Raw genomic sequence first — 23,671 nt, 5'->3', positions numbered from 1 at the left:
TCACCTTTTTGTTCTCCTGTTTCCAAAATGCAGTCTGTCAATATCAAAGTATAGAATTATACATTCAGATTTTAAATATGACTCCTCCCCACCTTTGTCCTGTTCTCAGCAGGAGACCCATCTCCCTGACAGGCTCCTTTCCTTTAATCTCCTTGTTTTAGAGCAGGTTTAGCCATTATGGACTAATTGAAGACATTGCACACTACTTACCAGTTGTTTTTTTTGCAGGGAGCCCCATGATAGGAAGACTGGCCCTCTTTACTGCATGTACATGCCATGGGGGAACTGTGGCAGGCCTTGTTTTCTCGCTCATCAATATGGCTGTTTAACACAAACACCCTTGTTTTTTTCTTTTTTAAAGTAGTTTTCCCTCTGCTTGTTGCAGACAAAATGACTCCACCAATCTGTTACATGTGAAGCGGCCTTTCGGTTAAGCACATGCCAACCTCCTGCTAGAATGGTCATTGGATTACATAATCTCTTCCAGAAAGTGCTGGTGCACATTTATAAACATGTAAGCATCCATCTCCTAAGGCAAGTGTTTCTCAAACTTGAGTCCCCAGCTTTTGCTGGACTACATCTCCCATCATCCCTGACATGAATGATGCTGTTTGGGGCCAAAGCAGGATCCACTCAGAGAATGTGGCTGTTTATTAGTATATTGAATTCTAAAGGTTCAAATAAAAACATGGTCTTTTAATTTAGCGCATAAGTCTTTATGATATTTGTTTTGTATGGGTCACTGAAAGCTAGTCTTTTCAAAGCACTGATATGCATAGCTCAGTCATTATTTAGATTTGAAAGCAGATGGAAAAGCTGACCTAATTCTTTTCCAGAGTTCCATGTATATTCTTTTTAACACAAGCTTGGAGTGAAATGGATTATGAAATAGGCTTGTGTTCAGGCTGCAGCAAATTCGAGAACTTAGTGTAATCCACAGATGTAAAATGAGTCTTTGTATACAAATTGACCATGACCTTTCGTTCTGGGTGATATCACGGAACCCTTGGATTTTAACTTCTACCATGCAAGTGAACCCCAGTTTTACAGAATTGGGTTGCTGGACAAACTCAGTACAATATTCCTTCTGGTTCTAAGAGCAAATAATTCTTCAGTGTCGCTGGAATGAAAAGTAAAGGGATTCCTTTGTGGCATCGATCGAACAATATTCTTCGAATAGCACATCTGGCTAGATGCTTGAGCGATCTTGGTGTGTTATCACACACCTCAAACAGAGATTCGTAGAATTCATTATACATCTGCAAAAGCAAAATAATGTATAAATAATCATTATTCTGCTTAGGGCTTGCACAAGACATTTTGCCGCCTGAGTCAAGACACCCACACCCACCTCCCCATTCCATTTGGACTGGCAGTTCAGTTTTATTTCAGCACTGGAGACATGGCAGAACCCTCCACCACACTTAAGGGCAGCAGGCACAAATATTTCTGGTCTCCAGCACATCCACATTGCCAGCATTCCCCAGGATCTGCTACCTTAAGGCAGGTGGCTCACTATGTCCAGTGGTAGGGCCAGCTCCGACCTATTTGAATAGCGGCCTAATAACCTAATAAGTGAGACCATATCTTTCTATGCACCGCACGGCCCCCACATAACTTCAGCTAAAATAACGATTGAAAATTGCTCTAGATATCACATTCCTCCCATGCAATTTGATGTCTCCTAACTGAGCAGGACAAAGCTGGCCAAGTCAGAACAATGTTCTGAAGCTGTCACTCAATGAAATAGCCTTTTTTGGACATGATACTGAATAGGATCAACTGTATATTATGATCCAGGCTTGTTCAATAACTACAGTTTAAACCAGAGGCAGCCAAGGGGGTGTCCTTCAGATGCTGCTGGTGATCCCTGACTAACCAGAGTTCTCCAACTTTCATTTCCTACTAAACGTTCTCTTTCACATAGAACCAGATTAAAGTACTAATACACAGAGGTTACCTGTGTGTTTTTTTAATCAGCAACTCAAGAAATCATTGTGTTTACCTCAAAGACATCATCAGGTATAGCTGCTCTCCATTTTGCTGTGGACTTGATGTGTTCATATGTATTCACAATAACCTCAACTGCTCTGGGATAAGAGCAACAGGCCTGCAAAACCTGCTAAGAGAAACAGACACCACCTATTTGGATTTTGCTGATCTCCTCAAACTGTTCCCCCCCCCTTCTTCTTCTTCTTTAAAGCTTTTGCCCTTCTTCTTCACTGAGCAATATCACTTCCCTTCTCTTCTCCAGTACAGAGCAGTAAGAATAGTCAACTAAGTCCTACTCAGAATAGACTTGCTCAGTTAATGAACCCAAGCTGGGGTGGCATTCAATGTTATTGGCCTGTTGGAGTTAATAATTATTACTAGTGCAGGTTCATTGATTTCCATAGGTATATTCTGTGCAGGGCTTTGTTGACTGCAATCCTTAGTCATGTCTGCTGTCTTCAATGAGTCCACTCTGAGTAGGATTAGCATTGAATACCACCCTGTTAATAGGCAATTCCTATAAGAATCAGTCCCAGCTATACTCAATAGCTTGAAACAATCATAGTTTGCTTCTGCCTAGTTTTGCTGTAACAAACTAATACACCTAGAGGCATACAGTGGGTGTTACTCTAAGGCTGCGCCAATTCCATCCACCCACAGATTGCCATGTAACTACAGTACCTGGTGTGAAAATTCAGCACCTTAAGAAAATTCAGCTTTCTTTTTTTGCTTTTTAAAGCAACTTCTAGTCTTCATGGTTGTAAAGAAGAGTTTTATGGCAGGGGTGGGGAACAAGCAAAGGAAAGGGGGCATGTTCTGGCAAGAGTGCCATGGACCAGATAAGTGATTCGCATTTGGCTTCCAGGCTTGAGGTTCTGTACTACTACTGTATGCTGAGATTCCTGCATTGCAGCGGGTTGGACCAGATGATCCTGTGCGTCCCTTCCAACGCTACAATTCTATGCTTTCGCAGATGAATGGATGGTTATTAACTTGAAGCCAGATCCAGGGTGGCAAAGCAAGCTAGCAGTTGAAAAACATGAAGCACCAAAGAATTTTTCACCACGTGCAAGGAATAATTACTTTCCATAAGAAAATAACTGCTGCCTACAGTCCTCAAGACATCTTTTCCAGAGTAGTTTAGGAGAGCAGCGCTGGAAGAAGTGACCTGGGGCATACTATTTCTGCCATTAAAGTATATGCAGTGGTTGGAACTTTGACATCCTAACTCTATCCGTATTAAACAGATGTTTTAGAGGCGCTCATCTCATCATGCTAGAATTACCTGCATGCATTTCATGAAGAATGATTTTTTTTTTTTAATTCTCATATTAACCCCCATCTGTCACAGCTTCCCCGTGCCTGCGTTCAAGGTAAAACTATATAAAAGCAATTCCTTCTGCTTTTTTCTAGCAAGGAGATTAATAAGAAAGAAAGAAAGAAAGAAAGAAAGAAAGAAAGAAAGAACAGCCTGTAATCAAATTTAGAAAGGAAAAGCATTGACCTGTGATCTGGGCTTTACTAGACCCAGATGGCGGAAAGCCTTGCAAAAGACATGCAAGAGCATTTTTGCAAAACATTAAAGGCACCTGCAAGGCCTGATGTTGAGAAACCAACCAATGCCCCAAACTGAATTAGGACATGTTTACAATCTATCTGAGAGGCGGAAGACCACAAACTTCCATTCACGCAGTTTCTCATCTCTGATCCAAACAGATGCATATGTATGTAATATGCAGACACAAGCTTTCACCTTATGGAATTGTGGAGGATATATCCTGGCAGCTCCATAATTGAGAAGCAGCTGGAAGCAGAATTCTGGCTGGGCGCTCGGCCGCACACCTGTCACTTTCAGGACATATTGCAAAGGGCCGCATCCGTTGTCGTCCATGAAGTTGGCCTCAGCTCCTGCCTCGAGCAGCATGTCCAACAGAACGCGGTCACAGTTCCAAGCAGCCTTGTGGAGAGGCGTTCGGAAATCCTCATCCCGTGAATTGACGTCGGCTTTATAGTCGATCAGCATCCTACAGATCAGGTGGTGATCTGCGCTGTATGTCTGTTCCTTGCCATTGAGGGCCCAATAGACCGCACAGGCCAGAGGCGTTTCTCTGTGGGCATTTCGACAGTCAACCGCAGCTCCTTGTTCTACATAAAAGCCCACCATTTCAGGGATACCATAACGAGCAACAGTGTGGAGGGGAGTTTCCGCCTCTTGGTTGTTAGTCCTTATATTCACGTCTGCGCCTGTTTGAAGGAAAAGAGAGAGAGAACATTGGAAAGAGGTTTTATTTTTCCACGTTAAAGACACATACCATATTTTTCCATCTATAAGACGCCCCCGTGTTTAAGATGGCCCCTATTTTAGGGGACTCCATTTAAGAATATGGGAGGGAGATGGCCCCCATGTATAAGACGCCCCCAAATTTTGGACATTATTTTTTTTGGGGAAACCTAGTCTTATACACAGAAAAATAAGGTATATACTTGCTGAGCTGTATGAAATAAATAACAGCAATTTTACTGGGGCAAATGTTTTTCCCCCCACGACTGCCACCTGACTACAGAAATGTTAATTAATTGCATGAGTTTTAGTCAATTAATTAATCAGCTAGTTTCATTTGCATGTATTTGCATTTGTTGAAATGCAAGAAACATACTTCCCCTGATTTTAGATGATGCAGCCATGTGTTGCAAGCAGGGATAATCTTGGGCATGGCATTCCTTGCTTTCTGACAGAAAAGATTTAAAATATACCTCTTTTATGATGGGGCTTGCAATCTACAGTTTTTCTATGAGTACGTGCATGGATTGTTATTATTTGTTTAACTATGCACCTAATTAACTGCAGGAACCTTTTTAGTTGATTAAAATGGAGAAATCAATTCCTACATAAAGACACAATTAGAAATATCCTCCACCCCCCCTTTATGTTGTGTTATTAGGATTGTCTGTCTCAAAACAAATGAGGAAGATTGCGTGTTTGAATGCCTTCCCACCCCCACCATCACTAACGGAGGAAGTTGGAAAGATGGGTTTGCCAAATTTGTGATTCTGGTCTAGTTTGGAGCCGTATAACGTATCACTCCAAAAGAGGGACTGCATCTACCTGCTTGCCTGTCCACTCTCCAGGAAAAAAAGAGGACACCTGTTTGCATAAAATCTCCATATTATTTATTGATTTAATTTATCAATCTCCTTCAGTGATACAACTTGAGGCAATTTTACGATGCAATAAAAATGTATGTAAAGCAGTTGCATGTGTAAAAAACCAAAACCTGGTTAAAAACAATTATCTTTTTAAAAACACCAGTTTCAAATCCAATACAGATGCCAATTGAATATCCACATATGCTAAGCATTATATGTTAATACATACACTCTACCCTAGGCCAATGTTAATGTATACATATAGATGCAAATTTAGGAATGATTACTGTAATTTAGACAGAAATGCATCTCACCATAATGGGAAAGACTGATTTTTTTTCCTCTGACTGTTGTCCAGACGCTGCTACCTGTTGATGGGCAACTTCAGGGCCCCACCCACTCCCCTACTTTGGGGTTCATTATCTTTAAACCTGACTTGGACCAGGGCAGCCTTTCCAATAAATGACACATGGTCACCCTGCTCAAGTCTTTTACATGTAAAAGCACCTGTAAATATCAAGTAGCCAGGCCCAGATATAAGTTTTCATGTGCTGCAATCACACCTGCACATCTTTTGCTGAATATACACAGCTAGATGCCACATACACAGTCATGGACTGCGTGTTATTGTCTAGAAATCTTGTCAAACTCAAAGCGACCTTCTGAGGCTTGCTTAAGTCTCCACATATATATACTTCACTTGAAACAACATCCCCATCTAGTGGACAATCAGTATATGCACCCCATGTGTCAGTGAGTTTTTTATGTTGTCTCTGGTGCAGTGGAAGGTATGTAAGTGTCTTAGAATCATAAAGTTATGAAATTGTAGAGTTGGGAGGGACCATGAGGGTCATCTAGTCCAACCCCCTGCGATGCAGGAATCGTTTGCCCAACATGGGGCTTGAACCCACAGCCCTGTGAGTCTCATACTCTACCAACTCAGCTATCCCCAGCTTGTTAACTTTCATTGTTGATTTTAGTCATTATTAACAGTCCTTTAACAATGGTTTGCTGCCATGGGAATATTTACTGATGAGCAGCTATCTAAATCTAACTATTGCTACTACTACATAGTAGCAGTAATAGTATAATTGTGCTGTTTTATGTTGTAAACTGCCCTGTGATTCTCATATAAAGGGTGGTATAGATGTTATCATCATCATCATCATCATCACTAGCACATACTTCCTGGTCCTACAACCACTGCTCTACTTGGAGAACAGGACAACTCTCAAGAATACAGAAACTGACCCTCCCTGATATGAAGTGTTTCTCTTTCTTATAAATGTGCCGCCTGCTGATTTCATGCAGAAGTTTCCAAATGCTTTTTAAAAATCTAAACAACAGCTTTTCACCATTTGTGCATTTAAAGCATAGCTGGTTTTAATCTGTTAAAAAAACTTTAAATCATCTTAAAAGGTGTCTGTCCCCCCATAATTGGGCAGCAGTCATCAGTCCTCTATTTCTGAAGTTCAGATGGGGCATGTTGTTGCTTACGTAGCACCCATGCAGAAGAAGGAAGGATCCGTAGGTGGGGGGGGCACCCCAAAATAGCCCAATGAAGACTAAGCTTGTTCAGTGACAAGGGGATGTGGACTGACTTTTGCAGGGAAATGGAATGGAGCGGCTGAATAAAATCAAGCCACACTGCAACAATTTGTTGCAAATCCCAGTAGTTCAAGAACAAAGAAAAGTGTGTTTCTTGTCTCAGAACTATTGTTTTTCTCCATTTGCAGTTGGAAGTTTCATTTGCAACAATGCTTAAAAACACAACAAGGCTACAACAAAGAAGTGAAGGGAGACCAGAACTGGTGAAACTGCAAGTTTATATCGATCAAGCAACTAAAAACATATGATTCATTGACTAAGATTTTTTTAAAAAAATCTAGTGACACTAATGTAAAGGTTTACTTAAACGTTCCCTTCCATTTCATTTGCAGCTGAAGAGTCCAGTGTTGTTGTTATTTCTCCTTTCAAGGTAGTTCCATATTGCTTTAGGATGACTACTTGCTCTACAAAGTAGTTTCCGTACTGAAAGTAGGTCACACTCAGAATGTAGCATTTCAGCTGACGCCGCATTTTAAGGAGCCCCTTGGACTTTCCCACAATTCCTCATGGCAGCAATCTTAGTCCTGCTGTCGACGTTATTGGCATCATGTGGGATAAACATGACACTGTTCATATAGCCTTTTACTAAATGTAATAATGGACATCTTAGGGAACAAGGGACTCCTAACAATTCTCAGCACCCTTAGCAAGTGAAAGTTCCCAGGATTTTTAAATTTATTTTTTGGAGGGGAGAATGCCATGATAGTGTTTTATAAGGATAGTGTTTTATAAGGCTCAAGCCTTACCTCTCTTCTGTATGTCTTTAGATATTTGAAGACAAAGTGTCACTATATTTTAGGAAGAATTAAAATGTGCATAAAACCATGTCAAAGAAATATACCATTTTTGGATGCCCATGCAGGGCTCCCAGCTTTATTTGAATAGGCTGCTATGTAGAAATCTCCTATATTTTGACAGCTAACTTATCAGGGAGAAAAAAAGCAAAATCCATCCCTGGCATGCTAGCTTTCTAGTAGCAATGACTTCCCCACCACCACCATGTGGAGGGCTAACCCATGTTGTTCTCTCCTCTGCACTCCAAAGGGCTACAGCGCTGATGGCCTGCAATTGGACTTACCTCTCCAGATTAACTGCTGTGCGCAAGGGATGGACAGCTTTGTCGTACAGAAATGCAGTGGCGCGAGACCGCTCAGCGAATAGCAGTTGGTTTTCGCTCCGTGGCTGCAAAGTATCTTGATGCAATCCAGGTTGCCCACTTCGCATGCTATGTGGATTGCTGCTTTGCCATTGGGCCGGCAGTTGATTGTCGCTTTGTGCTTCAGCAGGACCCTCAGGCTCTCCAGGTGGCCGTACAAAACCGATAAGTGTAGCCCAGTGGCCCACGAATGTTGCAGTTTATAGCTAGGCAGCCAATAACCTGGTTAAAAAAAAAAAGCACAAGCAGGTAAGTACATGATGACCCTTTCAAAAGCATCATTCCCAATCAGTAAACAGTTAACAGAAATATTGGCCTCTGGTAGGTAGGATTAAAATTGCCAAGACATATGACTTGAATGGGGGGAGGGTTTGAAATGGCACATAGAGTAGTGGAGACTAGGACCCCCAAGCCCCTTTTGCCCTTCCATGCTTTACCCCTGGTTCTGCCCTAACTGAGAATGAATGAAATCCATTGAATAGCATTTCATCCACAGTCCATGTTTCCTGGATCACTATGATGTCATGATAAGAGAGGAAGTCTTTATAACAAGGATCTCTGATGGATGCAAACCACCCAGCTGCATTCCAGGTTAGATGTGTGACCTTATGCTGGTCATCTTTCTGTAGGCAGGGGGATACTGAACCTAAATTAATCTGTGTCTCTAATATATAGAATTTTACCCTTGCACAGAGAACCATGCATGCTCAGCTGCACACACGTATCTTCTGCGAATACAGAACTCCCCATTTATTTTAACTAAACATTCATAAATAATTGTGCACTTTTGTCAGATTCCTTCTTTCGGATGGAGTAAAACATTCCCGGTGTAGAGATGTGATTCATTCACACATCGGGACTCCTGCGTGCAAAAGACTGCTTGACCAAAATGCATTGCCGACCCAAGACACTTTGCTACCTGAAGCAAAATCCAAATTGTGTCTCCTCCTCCCCACTTACTAGGCCCAGGAATGATGTCACTGGACTGCCACTCCCATCATCCCTCACCAGTGGCCCTGTTGCCTAGGGTGATGGGAGTCCAGCAATATCTGGAAGGCCACAGTTGCCCCATTCCCTGCTGTAAGAAGTCTTCTGCATCAAATTCCTACCTTCATCTATCACCCCACTCAGCCCAGTGCATGTTAGGCCACTTCACCCTGCTTCATTGCAGCATTGCCCCAATGAGGTTTCTGAACTTAATGAATGTTGAGGTTCTTCATTCATTTAAGAATTTTTACCATTCCTTATTTCTGGATTTTTTGCATATTTATATGTTGAGAAAGGAGGGTAGAAGTCTCTGCTTTGAAGGGTCCACAATCCACCTGTCTGAAGGAACTGCAGACTAAAAAGTGTTAAACTACACGAACAGCCCTGAGAAAATACCTATTCTCTCCCTGCCCTTCCTCCACTGAATCTCTTGGGCCTCATCCCAGTAGAGCTGCATGGCTTCATCCCAGAATGTTAATACGCACCATAGGTTCAACATCATTCTCTCCTGCCAATAAGCTAATCTTCAATTTCCAGAACTTCCTCCTCCTTCCAATTGTATCCAGACTGGGGCAGTGTGGTTCACACTTCCATGTAACTGAATTCCACACTGCAACCGTCACACCTTGCATTCAAGGAGTGGATTGACATCATGGCTGCTTTACGTTCCAGTTCATTTGAAAATGTCTGGCAGCGTCGGGAAACTTTAGAGACAAACTAAATGGCCTTGTGCCCTCCCTTTAGGTCAAGTGTGGGGAACCTTTGGGCCTCTCTCTTTTTATTTTTTAATATAATGTTTATTAAATTTTCTTTTTTCCTTTATAACAACCAAATAATATTTCTTCATCACATATATCTTTGCTCAAATTGAGATTTTGACTTCCACCCATATCCCCTCCCTGACTTCCATATGTAATCACTTTTATCTTCGCATTTCTCAACCACCCTGTTTACATTATCTCTATACTTAAGACTTGCTTCTAATATTTATAAACAGGTATCAAATCATAACCTAACAAAATATTTTAAATCAATCCTGCAAATGTTTTCAAATGAACCTTTGGGCCTCTCAATGTTGCTGAAGTAGAATTCCCATCAGCCCTAGCGATCATGGTCAACAGCCAGGGCCCAGGGCTGATGCAGGTATAACAACACAGGTTGTCTTCAGCAACATCTGCCGGGCTGCAAGTTTGCCACACCTGCTTTAGGTGGCATGGGGCATTACTTCACTGCAAAATGTGGTAATCCAGGCCTGCTGCATTTGGGGAGCAGGGCTCTTGCTCAGTTTGATGAACGGGACCACAGGCTTCTGCCTCAAGGTCCTGTCCTGATGACCCCACAGTGTGGCATTCCCCTTTGTCCATAGCAACCAGTCCAGAGAACTTTGAATTGATTTCCACTAGCACAGGGAAGCTTCCCTCCCAGCTGCAGTCCCTTGTACCCCATGAAAAGCTGGGGGCCGAATGACCCTCTGGAACAGGAAGGATATGGAACTGGGGGCTGGACAGAGAAAATGGACCCCCCATCTGTTAGCGAAAGTGTTTATTGCTCGTGCAAGGGACTCTTTGAATCCCTACTCACAGACACACATTTTACGCAGAATGAAGATTCAAAACTTGTATAGGCAGATCAAGATTTGTTTTCAGTTGTCTTACATTTGGGAAAGGTAACCTGTGGCTTTTGGATGGACTCCAGCCTCCAGCACGTCCAACTTGCAGCGAATTCCTATCCACGTTTATTCAAAAGCAACTTATGGTCTTCAAGGGGAGGGTGTTAGGCTGCTATTTGAACCTCAGTAACCTGAGAGGAAACACCACTGAATTTAAGAGGACTCACTTCTTGGTAGATACGGTTAAGATTGCAGCCTCCAAGTTACATTTTTAAAGACTGATATTATTCTACTGCTTTCTTGCATGCTTTTCCCTTTAACTACTACGTAATTGTCAGGTTTCCCTTTCAGCTACACAACTGAAGAAAGGTTTCACATGATCTGATAATCAAACAATAGCTGAATCAGATTACCACATGGTAAATAAAATGATTGTTATCAAGTGTTCAGTTCTTGTTGGAAACCTGTTTTTTCTCTCACCAGTAGACAGGACTGCTTTTGCTTCTTTCCCCTTTTTTATTGGCAAAGAAACGCAGTAAGTATGTCTTGCTATACTTAAAAGCTTAGAAAGCTTGGGAGCTTAAAAAGTGGCCTGGAGGGTCAAGCTGGGGCAGGAGGCTGAGCAAATTTGATACACCTACAAATGTGGTGTACAGATACTTTTAAGGTCTCAGAGTGTGGGTGCACCCTCTTCTCTTTGTGCTGACTGCTACACAGGGTGCACCAACCTGCAAGCGTCACCTTCTATTCCTGCCAGAATTTACTCTGTGACTAAGCTATCCTAAATGACGCGTATCTGCTGATGATTTGGGCCCTGTCAAATCAAAGCAAGCCACTAATGCAGGGGGCAAAGAAACAAGGGAGGCAAGGAAACAGCCTCTTGGATTGTTCGCATGTAGCTAGTGCATTTAATCTAAATTCTAATTTAAGATCTATTGCAAAGATATGTGGGCAGTTAAAACAATGATTTACATTCAAGGGTTAAATATCTGGGTGCTGGTTGAAAACACGGTCCTTACTCAGTTCTTCTTTTTTTCTAGGGAAAAAAGTGCCAGTACACACCATGAAGTTGCTACAGTAAGTAAATCACAAGATTGGGAATGGAGGGGGGGAGGTGCTGGTACTGCGTACCATTAAGTACTGCCAGAAAAAAAAGCACTAGACTTACTCAGCTCTAACCTCTGGGTGCAAAAAGGTAAAGGTAAAGGACTCCTGACAGTTAAGTCCAGACGCAAACGACTCTGGGGTTGTGGCGCTCATCTCACTTTACTGGCCGAGGGAGCCGACATTTGCATAACATGCATTCGAACTGCTAGGTTGGCAGTAGCAGGGACCGAGCAACGGGATACCGTCGTCGCGGAGATTCAAACCGCTGACCTTCCGATCAGCAAGCCCTAGGCTCTGTGGTTTAGACCACAGCGCCACCTGCTGCAAATACACTGGTACACTCGATAACTTGGGGCCTGCCTTATAACATTTCTGGCCCCCCGCTGTTTCTTCTGTCTTCCTCCTCTGCACTGGCCTGCAGTCCTGAACCTGAAAAGGGAACTCTATACCGATCTTACCAGTTAAGTGAGCTCTGATCCAGAAGGTTAGATAATGCAGCAATACCTTCAAAGTGCAAACACCCTTAAACAACAAATAGCCAATTTGTTTCCTTAATTGCACAAGCTTTAAATCCTGGTGTCACCACTTCTTCTTTTTACCTTGTTTGTAGGAGGCCAGAACCAGGTTCTCATCTTCCACTTCAAACACTGTGTCCACATCTATCTGCTTCTGATTCAAAACCTCCTCCAGAGTTCTGTAGTCATTTGACTGCAAAGCCTTCAAAAAATCTTTCTTCAGTTGCTTAGCAATTTCGGCTCGTGTCATTGCTTCTGTCATGTTTTCTGCGTGGGGGTTATTATATTCCCGTTTGTTTTCAATGGCCAAATGCGTATGTTTATAAGTCTGCATAAAAGGGTGTTCTAATTTCTCTAGGGTGTAGCAAAGCCAAGATAATTTTAAACACCAAGTAATGCTGACCTGCCTGTTCTATTTATATAAAGGAAATATCAACTGCTCACTACATGCTGAATTCTGTCAAGGGGAACTCAGGCAGATCTATGATGCTGGTATAGAGAAATCTGCTCAAAGGATTAGTCCATACTATTGACTCATTCATCAAAACTTTATCCTTTGCAAATATGTAAGAAGGTTCTTAAAGCTGGCACCATTTCTCAACAAAAGCAGTTCATTCTTAGAAACCTGACAAGTCTTGCTTTGCCACTGAGGATTATTGACACTCAACTCCTCCGCACTGGAGCCTCAGTTTTTTTAGCCTGCAATATTAGCCTGTCTTGCAGGGTTGGGGTAAGGTTAACCAAGGTAATACAGTGGTACCTTGGTTCTCAAACAACTTGGAACCCAAACACTGTAAACCTGGAAGTAAGTTTTCCAGCCTGCAAACTTTTTTTAGAAGCCGAACGTGCTCCGTTGTGAGTGTTACACTAAGGTCTGTCTGTTTTTGCTGTTTACTTTGTGTTTTTGTTTTTGCAGCTTTTTGTTTTGTTTTTGTGACTGTGTGGAACCCCGTTCAGCTACAGATTGATTGTGTGACTGCAGTACTTTGTTTATTGCTTTCATTTTATGGATCAATGGTCTTGTTAGATAGTAAAATTCATGCTAAATTGCTGTTTTAGGAGTTGCTTTTACATGTCTGGAACAGATTAATCCATTTTGCATTACTTTCTATGGGAAAGCGCACCTTGGTTTTGGAACACTTTGGTTTTGGAACGGACTTCTGGAACGGATTAAGTTTGAGAACCAAGGTACCACTGTATATGCGGAGCTGTATATAAATGGCAAAGTAGTACTATTTATCTACTTATCTATCCATACACACACACAGATATTTACACGTGGGACATACAGAAGAGAGTTATGATACACTATGAGCAAAAACTTACATATTGTATCAACTTGTTTTTAAAAAACCCATATGTACACAAACACCTAAATTCCTCTTTAAAATGGGACGTTTTCTACTGCTGCCTATCTAAATCATGATTTGGAGGACCAGCAACACAATCCTAGGTGTGTCTACTCAGAAGTAAATCCCATTGAGTGGTGCTTACTCTCATGTAAGTGTGTATAAGATTGCAGCGCAGGTGCCCCATGTGCAAAATCCCTAGCCCTGTGGTATTCTGGTCACAGAATGTTATGAACAGGAAGGCACCTTCACTGCGTATGAAAATGTGAGCAGGAGGCTAAAGTCATGGATGTAGATCCACTTACTCTGTCCTGACCAGGCTGGCACCCAATGAGAATAAAGCAATGGGAATAATGTTCTCTAAACTATTATTAACCCTCACGGAGCCCCCTCCAAGTGCCAAGCTATGCGGTTTCTAGCAACTGGTCTAGGCTTACAGTGGTGCCCTGCAAGACGAACGCCTCGCAAGACGAAAAACCCGCTAGACGAAAGGGTTTTTCCGTTTTGGAGGCGCTTCGCAAAACGAATTTCCCTATGGGGTTGCTTCACAAGACGAAAAAATCTTGCGTCCCCTGGCAGGTTTTTTTTGCTTTTTTCGCCCTTTTCCTAAGCTGCTAAGCCGCTTATCAGCTGTTCCGCTGATAAGCCGCTTAACAGCTGATCGCTGGAAGCCGCGTGACAGCTCTAGCACTAATCCGCTAAGCTGTCAATGGGCTTGCTTCGCAAGATGAAAAAACCGCTAGACGAAGAGAATCGCGGGACGGATTAATTTCGTCTAGCGAGGCACCACTGTATTAATGCTACTGCTTGGGCCCATCCATGCAGCATTTCTGAAAAATCAAGCCAGTAGCTTTTGATGATGATGATGATGATGATGATAATAATAATAATAATAATAATAATAAAAATTTATACCCCGCCCATCTGGCTGAGTTTCCCCAGCCACTCTGGGCGGCTCCCAATCAGTGTTAAAAACAGTACAGCATTACATATTAAAAACTTCCCTGAACAGGGCTGCCTTAAGATGTCTTCTGAACGTCAGGTAATTCTTTATCTCTTTGACATCTGATGGGAGGGCGTTCCACAGGGCGGGCGCCACTACCGAGAAGGCCCTCTGTCTGGTTCCCTGTAGCCTCACTTCTCGCAATGAGGGAACCACCAGAAGGCCCTCGGCGTTGGATCTCAGTGTCCGGGCTGAACGATGGGGGTGGAGACGCTCCTTCAGGTATACAGGACCGAGGCCGTTTAGGGCTTTAAAGGTCTGAGGTTATGTAGAAATGGTGTGTGTGATGCAGAGTTTACAGCAATTCCATTTTTGAAGCACAGTTTGGTACAGAGTTGTATTTCTTAAAGGCTTAACTAAACAGCGGGAATGGAAATCATAGAATCGGAGAGTTGGAAGGGACCGTGAAGGTCATTGTTATGTACTGAGCTGAATCCTAGAACAATAGGATCTAGAATGCAGCAGTCTGATTGGTCTGCAGGAGCCACCCAATCCAGCTCCAAGTGGAAGTGAATCAGCGACCTGATTGGCCTGCAGGAGCAGCCAATCAGGCTTCTGGAGGAGGTGAATCCACAACCTGATTGGCCTACAGGAGCAGCCCGGAATTAGCCAATTGTGTAAATTGTGTAAATAATGTATATATAGCTAGACGTTTTAGGGAAAGTTTCATTCATTGCTACTGTGAGCTGAATAAAGAGCATGAAATTCACACTCGACTCCGAGTATATTTCAGTCATCTAGTCAAATCTCCTGCAAAGCAGGAATCTGAATCAGTCAATTTCAGTTTTTCTGAGCTTCTTACTTTTTTCCAATCTTAAATTCAATTCTCCACATTTCCACATCAGTTTGCATTTTTTAAAGAAAAATAAAAAGTCCTCATTTTTATGAGTTCCCCACCCCAGCTTCAATCCGAGTTGAGGGGGGAAAGTGGCCTAGCTTCATTTTAAGCCACCCACTGGTGATATTTTTTTTAATACCACATGCTAAAAAAATAGCAACTTAAATGTGGACAAACATTTCTTAGTCAATATTGTATGAGAGGATTATCTGTTCTCAGATCCAACACATGAGCAAATCTTATACTCAGTAAAAGGAATTTTAACATGTAGTTAAACTAGAATTGCGGTCAGAGGTTGTGTTTGCTCTCTTGTAAATGATGGATATATAGCGCGTTAAAAAAAGATATCCAACCAAGGTAAGGTGAAGGACTGTAAATAATGACAAAACCTCTAAAGACCAATCACAGCTACCTGAAGAAATTGCATTTCTCTGGCTCATCTTCTGATTCTTACCTGAGTTTCCCTTTGAATATCAAAAAGCCACCATAAAGATGATGTTCCTTCACACACTCATATACTTCAAACAGCTTTCCGGGGGGCAGGGGGGGATGTTTTAGTCTCAGTTGCCATAGTGATGAGTCACTGCATTTTCAGGGTCTTCTGTGGAAATACAGATGTAATTTTCTCATTGCCCTCTTGGCTTTGCATTGTGAAGAGATTTTCCTCCCTTTGTTCGTAGTCACTGAGCATCTTTCCACCCAATAGTTGGTCTCTAGGTTGAGTAGAAGAATAAAGAAAGTTTACCTGAACTGTTGGTGACATTGACAGTTTTGCAACAACTCCTTACAATCAGGATTTTGTGTCGCATTAAAAATAAACCAACAACAATGTAAAGAACACAGCGAGCACCACAATCCTAAATATAAGAGGGCTGGGGGGAAATAGTGTTTTGACTAAAAATTGATAAAAGGTTCTGTAAAATACACATATTTTATGTATGTGGCAAAAGATAACCACGTCTAGGGCTCCTTAAAGACTAAACAAGTTATTGTAGGTTTGGTGGATGTCAAAGAGTGAGCCAGCAGTAAATCACACTGTTGAAAGTAGGAGTTAATTCTTTATAAGCTTGTCTTAGTGTCAGACCAAATGAACACAGCAGCTCATCCCTGGTAGGTCTTACCGCATGAATCAGTTGCCAAGACTGAAAGTCCCTGCCTTCCCACAACCATCTAAGTCCCTTCCTCTCCACAGGGGTGTTTTCAAGCAATCTGAGGCTATGCTTCCATGACGTCTGTCACTGCTCTGCCTGTTTCAGCCCTCTTCTGGTTCTGGGAGATGGGGGGAGGGGAGCTTTTCACACAGCAGAAGAGACGCCAGTGACTCTTCACCAGACTCTTCTGTGCCTCTTGGCTACTCCTCTCACTTGCCAGCTTCAGCTTCTGCACTTCTCTCTGCCACGGACTCTGGCAGCTCACTAAATACTCTTCAGCTTCCGACCCCTCCTCTTCCCAGTCTTCTCCCTCTGACCCAAAAAGGTGTGTGTCAACAGTGGGGTCAAATGGTAATAAAATGCAAAGTACAGTCTGATTCATACAATACAGTCTGAGCGTATTCTACCTTGGTAGAATGGGGTGCTGCTTTAGCTGTGGCACCAAAAGCCATGTCTGCAGACTATATATGCACCATAAAAACCCAGGCATTTATTAGCCCAGCATTTTGCTAGAGTCTGGATAGCCTGTTCATAGCATGACTGAACAGCCAGAGAAATGGTCACACGGCTTGTAGATTTGTCACTGAAATTTACAACATGATCCTGGCACTTCCTTGTTTGGCAGGGTGGGTGGGCTTTAAAAATCAAAAGGCAGAGGAGAGAATGAAGTGCCATGTGATATAAATAGAAAATCATGGCATTCTATACCAATGAAATTCATGACTAAGTCTGGGCAGTGCTGTTTCTGTAGAGATGGGGTCTCAGGAGAAAGCATAGGGGTGGGGCTGAACGTCTCAACAATGCCATGGTAAGGTTATGGTGGCACACATCCAAACCTTAGAGCCACCACCTGAAATGACAACAATGTGATCACTGATCCGAGGTGATATATCAGTCTTGCAGTTTAAATGAAAAGAAAGATTTCAAACAGGCATTAAAATACAACCCATCACAAAAAAACGCCCCAAATGAAACCACCAGATTTTCCAGATTGCAGTAGAAACAACAGGTGTACTTTAATATTTGTTTAACTTCACAACATTTAAAAATCTGATCTCCTATATATATTAATGCAGAGCATTAGTCTTGCTCAGGAGATGCAAATCTGGCTGGAATGCGTCCCTGAACTGTACAAATGCCTCTTGCTTATCTGGTTGGGGAGATGCAGGGGTAAGAACCTCTGACTTGTGCGTGGTAGGACTAATGGCATAGAAAGCTCCATCTCCTGGTTTTGTCAAATCAAAATCCTGTTAAGGAAACAGAAGCAGACCTGACCAGGCTTCTGGACCACTTAACAACATGAGCTGCAACAGAGTTCTGGAATAAAGGGTGAGGTTTAGTTCAAGTTTGGGGACCTGCAACGAAATATTGCAGTGTGGACTGCTTCTAGTCAGCCAGCCATGCCCTTTCATGGGCTATGCTATTCCATTCCATTCCTTCACTCCCTGCAGAAGAGTCAAGCAGTATTCTGTGCCCACTGAGCATGCTTATTGCTCACTGAGCTGTTTGGGGATTTTTAGCTCCCTTCATTCCCCTCACGAAATATCTTTTTGTACACCAGAAAATCATGGGTCGCCCCACCTCGAGCCTCCTGACACTTCTCCCTTGTGTATGGATAGTACCATTTTAGGTACACTAAGGGTAGGCACTTGTAGAATATGCTCACTATTAGTATATATCAGGCATTCCCAAACTCAGCCCTCCAGATGTTTTGGGACTACAACTCCCATGATCCCCAAGTCAAATGGAGGACATAGATGATGCCTTCCTGGAACAGATGGCCAAGCATGCAAAAGGAAGGGAGATAGTAGTAATGGGGGACTTCAATTACCCGGATATTTGTTGGATGTCAAACTCAGCCAAGAGCATAAGGTCAAACAGATTCCTCACTGGCCTTGCAGACAACTTCATTGTCCAGAAAGTGGGAGAAGCAACAAGAGGAACAGCCATTTTAGATCTGGTCCTAACCAATGTTGATGACCTGGTTAGTGGGGTAGAAGTGGAAGGATCGTTAGGCGCAAGTGATCATGCTCTTCTGAAGTTTACTATACAGCGGAAAGGAGCAGCCAAGCATACTAGGACTCAATTTCTTGACTTTAAGAAAGCCGACTTCATAAAACTTAGGGAAGTGCTGGGTGAGATCCCATTGACAGTAATACTAAAAGGAAAGGGAGTTCATGATGGCTGGGAGTTTGTTAAGAGGGAGACAGTAAAAGCACAACTTCAGGCAATACCAATGAGACGGAAACATGGAAGGTGCCTAAAGAAGCCAGGGTGGCTATCTAAAGAACTTTTAACTGAGTTAAGATTAAAAAAGGATGTGTACAAAAAATGGAAAAGGGGGGAAACCACCAAAGAGGAATTCAAACAAATAGCCAGCACGTGTAGACACAAAGTCAGAAAAGCTAAAGCACAGAATGAACTCAGGCTTGCTAGAGAGGTTAAAAGCAACAAAAAAGGCTTTTATGGGTATGTTTGTAGCAAAAGGAAGAACAAAGAAACAGTAGGGTCACTCAGAGGAGAAGATGGTGAAATGCAAACAGGGGACACAGAAAGGGCTGAACTCCTCAATGCCTTCTTTGCCTCAGTCTTCTCCGATAAAGAAAACAATGCCCGACCTGAAGAATTTGGAGCAAATGATTCAGCAGAGGAAACACAGCCCAGAATAACTAAGGAGATAGTGCAAGAATACTTGGCTAGTTTAGATGTATTCAAGTCTCCAGGGCCAGATGAACTGCATCCAAGAGTATTAAAAGAACTGGCAGATGTGATCTCAGAACCACTGGCAGTCATCTTTGAGAATTCCTGGAGAAAAGGCGAAGTCCTGGCAGACTGGAGGAGGGCAAATGTTGTCCCTATTTTCAAAAAGGGGGAAAGAGAGGACCCAAATAATTACCGCCCAGTCAGTCTGACATCAATACCAGGGAAGATTCTGGAGCAGATCATTAAGCAAACAGTCTGTGAGCACCTAGAAAGGAATGCTGTGATCACCAATAGTCAGCATGGATTTCTGAAAAATAAGTCATGTCAGACGAACCTGATCTCGTTTTTTAACAGAATTACAAGCCTGGTAGATGAAGGGAACGCAGTGGATGTAGCCTACCTTGATTTCAGCAAGGCATTTGACAAGGTGCCCCATGATATTCTTGTAAAGAAGCTGGTAAAATGCGGTCTTGACTATGCTACCACTCAGTGGATTTGTAACTGGCTGACTGACCGAACCCAAAGGGTGCTCATCAATGGTTCCTCTTCATCCTGGAGAAGAGTGACTAGTGGGGTGCCACAGGGTTGTGTCTTGGGCCCGGTCTTATTCAACATCTTTATCAACGACTTGGATGATGGACTCAAGGGCTTCCTGATCAAATTTGCAGATGACACCAAACTGGGAGGGGTGGCTAACACCCCAGAGGACAGGATCACACTTCAAAACGACCTTGACAGATTAGAGAACTGGGCCAAAACAAACAAGATGAATTTTAACAGGGAGAAATGTAAAGTATTGCACTTGGGCAAAAAAAAAATGAGAGGCACAAATACAAGATGGGTGACACCTGGCTTGAGAGCAGTACATGTGAAAAGGATCTAGAAGTCTTGGTTGACCACAAACTTGACATGAGCCAACAGTGTGACGCGGCAGCTAAAAAAGCCAATGCAATTCTGGGCTGCATCAATAGGAGTATAGCACCTAGATCAAGGGAAGTAATAGTGCCACTGTATTCTGCTCTGGTCAGACCTCACCTGGAGTACTGTGTCCAGTTCTGGGCACCACAGTTCAAGAAGGACACTGACAAACTGGAACGTGTCCAGAGGAGGGCAACCAAAATGGTCAAAGGCCTGGAAACGATGCCTTATGAGGAACGGCTAAGGGAGCTGGGCATGTTTAGCCTGGAGAAGAGGTGGTTAAGGGGTGATATGATAGCCATGTTCAAATATATAAAAGGATGTCACATAGAGGAGGGGAAAAGGTTGTTTTCTGCTGCTCCAGAGAAGCGGACACGGAGCAATGGATCCAAACTACAAGAAAGAAGATTCCACCTAAACATTAGGAAGAACTTCCTGACAGTAAGAGCTGTTTGACAGTGGAATTTGCTGCCAAGGAGTGTGGTGGAGTCTCGTTCTTTGGAGGTCTTTAAGCAGAGGCTTGACAACCATATGTCAGGAGTGCTCTGATGGTGTTTCCTGCTTGGCAGGGGGTTGGACTCGATGGCCCTTGTGGTCTCTTCCAACTCTATGATTCTATGATTCTATTCTATGATTCTATGATCCCTAGCTAACAGGACCAGTAGTCAGGAATGATGCGAATTGTAGTCCTAAAACATCTGGAGGGCTGAGTTTGGGGGTGCCTGGTATATATGATGTCTTTCTGAAAGTTCAGGTATCTTTCCTTGTAGAAATAAAATTACCAAGGCCTTGATTTCACAAAGCAGCAGGTGACGCGAAAACCAATTTAGACTGCAAGTTCATAATATCACTGAATACTTCTCCCTACACACTGCCTAACATGTTGAGGATGTGAGTGCAAAGTATATCATACAGTGGTACCTCGGGTTAAGTACTTAATTCGTTCCGGAGGTCTGTACTTAACCTGAAACTGTTCTTAACCTGAAGCACCACTTTAGCTAATAGGGCCTCCTGCTGCTGCTGCACCGCCAGAGCATGATTTCTGTTCTCATCCTGAAGCAAAGTTCCTAACCTGAAGCACTATTTCTGGGTTAGCGGAGTCTGTAACCTGAAGCGTATGTAACCTGAAGGGCATGTAACCTGAGGTACCACTGTACACATAAAGCCCATGATTTCCCCTCAAAGACACCTGGGAATTGTAGCTCTGTGAAAGGGTAAACTCCAGTTCCCAAGATTCTTTGGCAAAACCGTGTATGCAGCAAATTGGTGTCACGAACGTTTATGAACTTTCCACTCCTGAGAATTTATGTTGCGAAACACTGTGCTCCTATTTCACTACAATCTGCCAATGGCAGCCTGAAGAAATAACCAATAAAGTGAAATGAGTAAGAGTGTGGGATTTAGAACAGGAAGAACAAGGGCTGTCTTAAGCATATCCAGCACTGTGGTGCAAAGATCCCTCTGGTGCCCCGCCCCGCCCCATTTCCCAGAGTTGTCAACCTTTTCCCTAGCCTCTGCAGTGATCGCTCTCCTCCTGCGGAGGCTTGGGAAGGAAGCTGCACATCCGCCAGCCATATAGTTGGCAGGGTGCAGCTTCCATCCTAAGCTTCTATGGGGATCGCTCTGATGTAGGCTTGGGAAGGTGGAGGCTTGGGAGGCAAGCTGCACGCCCGCCAGCCATATGGTTGACAGGGCGCAGCTGATGGGCATGCAGGGAAAGGGAAGGCCGCCAGCGCCGGCAAAGCTGCGCAGCTCCCCCACTCACTGGGGTGCCCCTGAGAGGCCGGCGCACTGGCGCAACACGCCAGTAAGGCCAATGGGAAAGACGGCTCTGGGAAGAACATAACAAGTGCCTCCTGGATCAGTGGCCTGTTGAGTCCAAAATCCTGTCTTCATGCTGGCCACACGGATATCTGCGGGAAACCTGCAAGCCTAAGCACAAGAGCACTCTCCCCTCCAGGAGTTTCCAGCAACTGGCCTTCAGAAACATTATTAGCAGAGCATGGCCAACGCGGCTAGTGGTCACTAAAAGCTTTATCCATCATTAATTTGTCCAATCTCTTTTAAAGCCATGCAAGTTGGTGGCCATCGCTGCCTCTTGTGGGAGCGAGTTTTATAGTTTAACTACAGAAGAGCTGGATTTAAATCATGGCTCAGGTGCAAAAGTTTGCCTGTTTCAAGGTTATTGCAAGGGTAAGTGTGGCAGGAGATGATGCAAGCCACCATGTGCCAGCATGGTTCCCAGATCGCATCTCTGTGAAAAGCAAGAGCATGTGGCCACTCCAGGATGGAGCACACATGACAAGTGGGAGGAAAGAGACTTGAACAGGGTGGAGAAGCACATTATATTGCATTGCACTGTAGTCTGAAATGCCGTGGACTGCATTTCAATTGCTACAACCAATGATGTAGTCCTTGGCAATTTTACCAAGTGGTCCATGGCGTGCGGAGTTTAAGGTGCATAGCTCAGTGACGGAGCATACAGATGGCTCCAGGTAGGACTGGCCGATACTCTTTGCCTAAGACCCTGGAATCTGTGCAGATGCTACTGAGCTCAATGTGGACCAGGGACACGGGTGGCGCTGTGGTCTAAACCACTGAGCCTCTTGGGCTTGCCGATTGGAAGGTCAGTGGTTCGAATCCCTGTGATGGAGTGAGCTCCTGTTGCACTGTCCCAGCTTCTGCCAACCTAGCAGTTTGAAAGCCTACCAGCATGAGTAGATAAATGGGCGGGAAGGTAAACGGCCTTTCTGTGTGCTCTGTCTTCCATCATGGTGTTCTGTTGTGCCAGAAGTGGTTTAGTCATGCTGGCCACATGACCCAGAAAGCTGTCTGTGGACAAACGCCGGCTCCGTCGGCCTGAAAGCGACATGAGTGCCACAACCCCATAGTCGCCTTTGACTGGACTTCACCGTCCAGGGATCTTTTACCTTTTAACTTAATGTGGACCAATGGTCTGACTCACTACAGTGGTACCTCGGGTTACAGATGCTTCAGGTTACAGACTCTGCTAACCCAGAAATAGTACCTCAGGTTAAGAACTTTGCTTCAGGATGAGAACAGAAATCATGCAGTGGCACAGCGGGAGGCCCCATTAGCTAAAGTGGTATCTCAGGTTAAGAACGGGCCTCCAGAACGAATTAAGTTCTTAACCCGAGGTACCACTGTATAAGGCTGTCTTTTTATGAACCTAAGTTTGGGAACCACAGCCTTGGAGGAAGGGTGGAATAAAAAGACATAAATCAGGGATGGGGAGCCTGTAAGTTCATCATCTCTGACCAGCAACCAGGCTGGGTGGGACTGAAGGGAGCTGAAGTCCCGCGAAACCTGGAGGCCCTTAGACCCACCTCGGCCTCACAGAAAGGGCGGGAAACCAGCACGTCCCCGTCGAGCTCTTGGCCTCCTCCCCTCCAGGCGACAAGGCGGCGCGGCGCTTCTTCCATGGTACAGTCTCGCTCTCTCAGTTCGCCCACAATTCGCTTCCACGCGCCGCGTTCCCTCCGCCTCCTTCGCCCCGCTCTTCTTCTCCAGGGCGGGGCGGAGAGCAGGGGAGCCCCAGACGCGTCTCGTCGGGGCTGCGATCACTCT

General features: G+C 43.8%; 1 protein-coding gene and 1 long non-coding RNA gene across 4 annotated transcripts; one reads left to right on the top strand and one right to left on the bottom strand.

The window, feature by feature from the left end:
- Window positions 1-631: 631 nt before the first annotated feature.
- ASB4 (ankyrin repeat and SOCS box containing 4) lies at window positions 632-23,566 on the bottom strand. 3 transcript variants are annotated; one of them, XM_083705370.1, is made up of 7 exons: window positions 23,431-23,566; window positions 15,766-16,024; window positions 12,206-12,388; window positions 7,826-8,125; window positions 3,746-4,236; window positions 2,006-2,119; window positions 632-1,259 (listed from the first exon to the last, which is right to left on the bottom strand). In XM_083705370.1, the coding sequence occupies exons 3-7, from the start codon at window positions 12,381-12,383 to the stop codon at window positions 1,071-1,073; spliced, it is 1,272 nt and encodes a 423-aa protein (XP_083561496.1). In that variant the 5' UTR covers window positions 12,384-12,388; window positions 15,766-16,024; window positions 23,431-23,566; the 3' UTR covers window positions 632-1,070. The 3 variants fall into 3 exon arrangements, with proteins under 3 accessions (XP_083561496.1, XP_083561498.1, XP_083561497.1); XM_083705372.1 differs by lacking the exons at window positions 12,206-12,388; window positions 15,766-16,024; window positions 23,431-23,566 and adding an exon at window positions 9,287-9,372; XM_083705371.1 differs by lacking the exons at window positions 12,206-12,388; window positions 15,766-16,024; window positions 23,431-23,566 and adding an exon at window positions 9,287-9,363 and having other exon boundaries at window positions 2,006-2,122.
- Window positions 9,381-12,432, top strand: LOC310828249. Its single transcript, XR_014556780.1, has 3 exons — window positions 9,381-9,639; window positions 11,540-11,576; window positions 12,217-12,432. It is a non-coding gene; the product is annotated as an uncharacterized lncRNA (long non-coding RNA).
- Window positions 23,567-23,671: the final 105 nt, after the last annotated feature.

Source organism: Podarcis gaigeae, assembly GCF_964106915.1.
Source record: "Podarcis gaigeae genome assembly, chromosome: 12".
Taxonomy (NCBI): Eukaryota; Metazoa; Chordata; class Lepidosauria; order Squamata; family Lacertidae; genus Podarcis; species Podarcis gaigeae.
The sequence above is the reverse complement of the archived record's forward strand: the minus strand, read 5'-3'. Positions and strand labels throughout refer to the sequence as shown.